General features: G+C 30.2%; 1 protein-coding gene across 1 annotated transcript; it reads left to right on the plus strand.

Moving 5' to 3' along the window:
* Positions 1-336: 336 nt before the first annotated feature.
* Positions 337-1839, plus strand: LOC139901068 (uncharacterized). Its single transcript, XM_071883807.1, has 2 exons — positions 337-364; positions 1538-1839. The coding sequence occupies exons 1-2, from the start codon at positions 337-339 to the stop codon at positions 1837-1839; spliced, it is 330 nt and encodes a 109-aa protein (XP_071739908.1).
* The last annotated feature ends 5337 nt before the right edge of the window (positions 1840-7176 follow it).

Below are 7176 nucleotides of genomic sequence, written 5' to 3' on the forward strand. Positions count from 1 at the left end.
TACCTTTAGATGATACGAAATTTATGTACTCCAAATTTCTAAATATAAGCATTCCACATTGAATTCAACTTATGATTTTCATTAGAAGGGAATTGGATATCTTATGTGGACTTTAAAGCCATCCCCATAGCAGACTTGTCAACCAAGTATTTTGTCAATCTCTTCGTTAAGTGATTAGCTAAATTTTGTTTTGACCTCATAAACACTATAGAGATTACCCCATTCATGATGAGTTCACGAATCATGTTATGTCTGACACCTAAGTGTCTAGACTTTCCATTGTACAACTGGATATAAGCCTTTGCCAATGTAGAAGCACTATCACAATGCATAGACATGGGTGCTATAGTTTTAGGCTATAATGGTAACTCATGAATCAAGTTTCTAAGCCATTCCGCCTATTATCAGCAGTAATATCAACATCGGTTATCCAACTCGCATCAGTGTATCCTTCTATACTTAATGAAACACACTATAAGATAAATTATAGTCCATAGTTTTCTTAAATACATCAGTACCCGCCTAATTGCTTGCCAATTAGGAGTACTAGGATTACTAGTATACCTACTCAATTTCCCCACAACAAAAGCAATATCTGACCTTGTACAAGTCATGACATACATCAAACAGCCAATCACATGAGAATACTCAAGTTGTGATACAACTTTACCTTGATTAGGCATAAGCTTCTCATTTGGATCCACATGTGTACTCACAGGAGCAGGGGCGGAAGCAATGTTGGGGCATGTTGGGTCAGATGATCCCTATGGCCTGTCAAGTTTTAGTAGCAAAAATCTATTTTTTTACCTATTGCCCTCGATCCACAAAGTCAAGTCATCCCAAAATGAAAAATGTTATCAAACTTGCACTCAAGAAAGCTATGGCCTAGTTTTCTAATTTACGAAGTATTATATTATATATATTTTACTTTTATCTTCGTTACATATACAAACGTGTCTCTTCATATTTCCAGCTTTTCAATTTCAAATCAAAGAAGGGAAGGATCTAAAAAAGTTGTAGATTGCTCGAGGGTTAAGAATCTGACTATTTTATCATCCGCAAGAACTTTTAGTATTAAATTATGTAATCTCTTCAATAATTGATTTAGGGTTTATTTATGTTTAAAATATGATAAACGGAGTGTAGTGTTAAAATCCTTGTACTTGTACAATTGTGCTGTTCTATGTTTCATGTTCTAACTGTAAGTTGTAGCTTGTAATCACAAAGTCCACAATTGTTAATTTAGTTTTTAATGTATAGTTTTTAACTTGTTTAGTTTTTGAAGTAAAATTGATCAGAAGTTATGATGAATTAATGGTTGATCATAGTTCTAATTGAACCATTAGCATATAAAATTGTATAGTACTAAAGATTAATGCTTAAAATTCTCTTAACTTGTTTAGCTTATATGTAAAGTAAACTACTTACTGTGTAGTGCCTTTACCTCTTTACTGTTGCCTATTTTTTTCTAGAGATTCAACTATCTTAGATTTAATGATTACAGTGTTAATATTAATGACATATTGTTATTTGATAGATATGAATAGGTATTATAAAAGAAAAGAATCGTCTTCATCGACACCAATTAATGTTATTGAAATGGATGATCTTCAATGGGATCCGTATGATAGACCAAGAATTTTGCAATATAATCCTAATCAAAGAGATGGGGTAAGGAGACAATACTGGATTAGGAGACCTTGTCAACCAAGTGGTCATGATTTTCCAAAAACAAACGGTAGACATAGTAATTGGATCAAGTATAGTGTTAAGGCGGATAGATCATTTTGTTTGTGTTGCTACTTATTTAGAGATCATGTTGGACTTCAAGGTGGTTAGCTGTTGTTTCCCAATGGACAAGCATCAATTTCCCAATGGAAATGTGAACAACTCTCTAGTTCCCTTTAAGGAAGAAGGATCACTAGATAAGATGATGTTCTTATCACGAGATCAATTCTGCTGAATCAATCTCTAATAGTTCTTTAATAGGTCACACCAACCTTACTTAGATCTAACTTGTCTTCACTTTGGACAAGTATTAATTCCTAATGGAATTAATCAACTTCCTAGATCCCTTTAAGGAAGTTACATCACTAAGTAAGATGGTGTTTCCGATCACTAGAACTATTTAACTTTCTTGGCCCCCTAAGGAAGTATCTCACAAAGTAAACTTAAAGGTACAAATGATAAACATGAAGTTTACAATGTAATTCTACTTAGTGTAAGTAGAATCTCTCTTTCTCTCTTATAATCTCTCTATTGATATGTGCTTGAGGCTTAGAAGATCAGTTGATATGACTTTGAAAGAATGTTGGAAAGAGGTGGTCTTCAATTTTGGCAAATGTTGGTATATATAGGAAAGTGAAAAATCTCTCAGATGGTGCACGGTCTCTAACAACCAGTCCTAATCCATCTGGACAAATACATTACATTTAGTTTCATCGCGAGGTACTTGACCTCTATATGATACATTTTACAAACATTGCATTCATTTTTTAAAAAGACAAACTTCCATTACAATGAAAGTTGACAGACATGCATACTATCTCATAATATATCCAGACTATGAATGACTTCTTATCAATCTTGATGAACTTAATGACTCGAATGCAACGTCTTTTGAAATATGCCATGAACGACTCCCAATAATATCTTTAAAATGAGCAAATGCACAGCAGAAGATTTCTTTCATACCTGAGAATAAACATGCTTTAAAGTGTCAACCAAAAGGTTGGTGAGTTCATTAGTTTAACATAAACATTCATTTCCATCATTTTAATAGACCACAAGAATTTCATTTCCAGTTCTCATAAATATACGTCCCATGCATAGAGACAAAAATCATTCATATGGTGAACACCTGGTAACCGATATTAACAAGATGCATATAAGAATATCCCCTATCATTCCGGGAAATCCTTCGGACATGATAAAAATAACATCGAAGTACTAAAGCATCCGCTACAATGGATGGGGTTTGTTGGGCCCAATAGATCTATCTTTAGGATTCGCGTCAATTAGTAGACTGGTTTACTAATTCTTAGGTTACCAAGTAAAATGGGCATATTCGGCTTCGATCATTCACCCATATAATGTAGTTTCAATTACTTGTGTCTATTTCGTAAAACATTTATAAAAATTACGCATGTATTCTTAGCCCAAAAATATAAAAGGTAAAAAGGCAAATGAAACTCACAATACTGTATTTTATAGTAAAAATACATATGACGACATTGAACAATGCAGGGTTGGCCTCGGATTCACGAACCTATATCATTTGTATATTTATTAATATATATAATTGTAATCGAACAAATTTATATATTGTATCTTAAATTATATATTATACTTATCTAGTTTGTGTATATTTTTAAAATGTTTAATATTTATATAGATATATATTGATATATATTTGATTAGTATTTTAATAAAAATATCTAACATGTTATATATGAATTTATATATAAACTTTATTAATTTGATTAAAAAACATACTTTCAACCTTAATAATATCTTTACAACTTTTATTTTCATAAACGTAATTATTTTTGGTAAAAATAATCATAGTAATAGTAATAATAACTATATTAATAATGATAATATCAGTAATTTTTAATATAATGGATAATTTAATAATAATATTACTAATAATACATGTGTTAATAATAATACAAGTAAAAATAACACTAACTAATAACAATAATAACCATAATAATAATAATCTTGATATCAACAATAATTATAATTATAAACATAATAATAATAATAATAATAATAATAATAATAATAATAATAATAATAATAATAATAGTAATAATAATAATAATAATAATAATAATAATAATAATAATAATAATAATAATAATAATAATGATAATGATAATGATAATAATAAAACTACCTTCAAAGCTTTCCTAAAAATAAAATGCCTCGAGCAGGGCTCGAACCCGCAACCTCATGCTTAACCCAAAACACCCTCTACCATTCTTCTATTCTCACTTTTTCTGAAAGAACTCCTCCCCATTTTATTATAACTGGTATAACACAGTTTCCTTATCTTCATCTTCTTTAAAATATTCAGTCGACTAGGGATCCTATCACAGACTCATATACGATTTAAGATGTGAATCCTAATTATAATTGACTCTTACTGAAAACTTGTTTAAAAAATATATAACCAAAGTATATAACCTGCTGTACGTCGCAGGTTTAAAACAAAGAAAAAAAATTTGATTTTTGAGATTAACAACTTTTTAGACAGAAGTTATAAAACAAAATAGGTATCAATTCATTTTTTGAAACTATTGGACTCATTAATTTAACTTAATTCATCACAGAAAATTTGAATTTGAGGGATGAACACAGGTTTGACTTTTTGATCCCAAACTTGACTACCAAAATTCGAATTCAATTTTGGAAATTAAAAGCTGTAATTTCACAGATAGAATGAGTAACAGATTTATAATACAACCACATTATTAGATTTTGAAGAATCATTCGAATTTGGACCCTTGGTAAAAAAAATAGTGCGTACAGGGGTGTTCAAAATTTTTTTTTTGTGGGTTTGATTATGCTGTAATCAGTCGATTGACATAAATAGGGTATCAAATAGATGTTATCAGAATATAATTACAATTAATTTAACACAATTAACTTTTATTTGTTGGCCTAACTAGTACGACCCAATTACTCAAATCAAGACAAATCAGAAAATTCCAATCTACCATAACAGAATTTGTCTGATACCATTTGGGATAGATTCGTAATGGTTGCTGTTATAAACAGGGTACAACACACTTGATAATGATAGGAAACGAAATACAAAAATTTATTTGTATTTATAAGCGTATATCACAGTAATTGTATATGTATTTATATACAGCTATATTTATATGAAATGATTATATGTCTGTATATACACATCAAATTCTTATTTTTTTTATAATTGTCCAGTTTAATTATATTAATACTTGTTAATATTAATAATTAATAATAATAATAATAATAATAATTAATAATAATAAATGATAAATAATAATATGATAATGTTAATACTACTAATTAATTGATAATTTTAATTAATAATAATAATAATAATAATAATATAAATGATAGTAATAATCTTTATTAATACTATTAATCCTAATATTAATAATAATGAATGTACTAATAATATAATAACTTTAATTAAACTTGTAATTACATTTAATATATAAATATTACTATTTATTAATTATGTATTATTATATGATATCATGTATTGAATATTTATTTACAATATAATAACTATTGACGACAATTATATATTTTCTTTTTAATAGTAACTTATTTATTCTATTTGTTAGTTTACATATTTAATTCCAATTGATTTTTGTGTATTTGATTACTAAAATTTTAGATATACTCTTTTATATTTAGAATTACATTTATATCTATATTTGTATTTATTTTTATATTTGTATTTATATTTTTACAATTGTTCGTGAATCGTCGGGAATGGTCGAAGGTCAATTGAATCCATAAGAATAGTTCAAAATTTTTTAAGACTCAACAATATAGACTTTGCTTATCATGTCGAAACCATATAAAGATTAGGTTTAAATTTGTTCAGAATTTCCCGGGTAGTCACACGGTCTACTCTACGGTCGACCGTTCATCGACCTTGCTCATTCTGGACAGCTTTTCAATATATCTGTTGGAGCTCCTTTTTCTTTGAATTTTTGGCTTTTTTACCCAATATAGAGCTTTCAAAAGATGCTTAATACACCCAGAAGTCCTTATCCTTCATATTATACTTTTGGATGCATTCATTGAAGTGGACATGAGCTTGCTAAAGAGGAAAGTCACATAGTCTTCTTTTGTATCATTGATTTCCCATTATAGAAAATGCAGATTTTTTATGTTTTGACAACCCACAACACTCTAAACATCATATTCCATGTCTTTAATAATTTATCAATACTTTGATAGATGTATCTTACTTCATTGGTTGCTTGCAACATCTTACTTCATTGGTTGCTTGCAACTAGTCAAATGAGACTAATATGAATTTTGTAAAGACTCTTTGGGAGTTGTATTTATACTTTGAGAAACCACAACAAGCCAAACACTATATCCCATGTGTTGAACCTATTTTTCAACATTTGATTGCACGTATATGCATTCTTTGGTTACTTGCAACCCTCCAAAAAGACCCATTTGATTTACATGAAGACTTCTAGAGAAATACATTAATCATAAAGAGATAAACATATTTAAGCATGTAAGTATTGCTTAATGATTAATCAAGTGGAGAACATCTCTTTAATTGGGACTTAATGACCATCTTAAGTATTTCATTACTTTTAATTTAGATTTAAAAAGATAACTTTTGAAAAATAATTTTTAGCCGTACTTGTGTGTTTAACATTAATCACAAGCTAAAAGTGTCATTAAGGCATCATTAAGTGTGATTAACCAAGATTAGTGTTTTAGTGACCAAAACTCATTTGAATATGAAGGAGGCAACTATTCTAAGCATGATTAAATAAGTTTTGTAAAATATAGATGCCACAAAGTAGTTAAACATTTTTCGATCAAAAATCCGGACAGTGAGAAACTGCGGTCGACCCACGGCTGACCTTGGAGTTGACCGTGTACCTTGTTTCGAAGAACCAAGGTACAGGACATCCCACGGTCTGACCTGCGGTCGACCGTGGATCTAGCCGTGCTCAACTAGGATTTTACAAATGACTCTTTTGACTTTGTTATTGTGTGCATTGATTGTTGATATCGGCTAAAAAGTCACATTTTCACCCCAGTATTAAAGCCCAAAAACAAGAAAGATTCGAACTTTATCGGCAAAATACCCACTTCGTCGGTTAGAATTGAAGAACAAGTAATTATGAAGGCGGTGTAAAAAGAATCAAGAGAATCGGAGCTAAAACGAAGATTCTAGAGCGAAAACGGTGAAAGATAAGAAATCAAGTTACGATCCAGGAAATCAAGGCTGACCAGCACACCATACGGCTTGCCATATGGCCTGCCATACGGCCTGCCTCTATGGATACGGCCTGCCAGATACGCCCCACCAAGTGCCTTCACCATACGGCCTGCCAGCCATACGGTCTGCCAAATACGGCCCACCATACGGCCTGTCATACGGCCTGCCATACGGCCTGCTGAAATGTCCCGTTC

The sequence above is a fragment of the Rutidosis leptorrhynchoides genome, chromosome 3 (genome assembly GCF_046630445.1).
Source record: "Rutidosis leptorrhynchoides isolate AG116_Rl617_1_P2 chromosome 3, CSIRO_AGI_Rlap_v1, whole genome shotgun sequence".
NCBI classification, from domain to species: domain Eukaryota; kingdom Viridiplantae; phylum Streptophyta; class Magnoliopsida; order Asterales; family Asteraceae; genus Rutidosis; species Rutidosis leptorrhynchoides.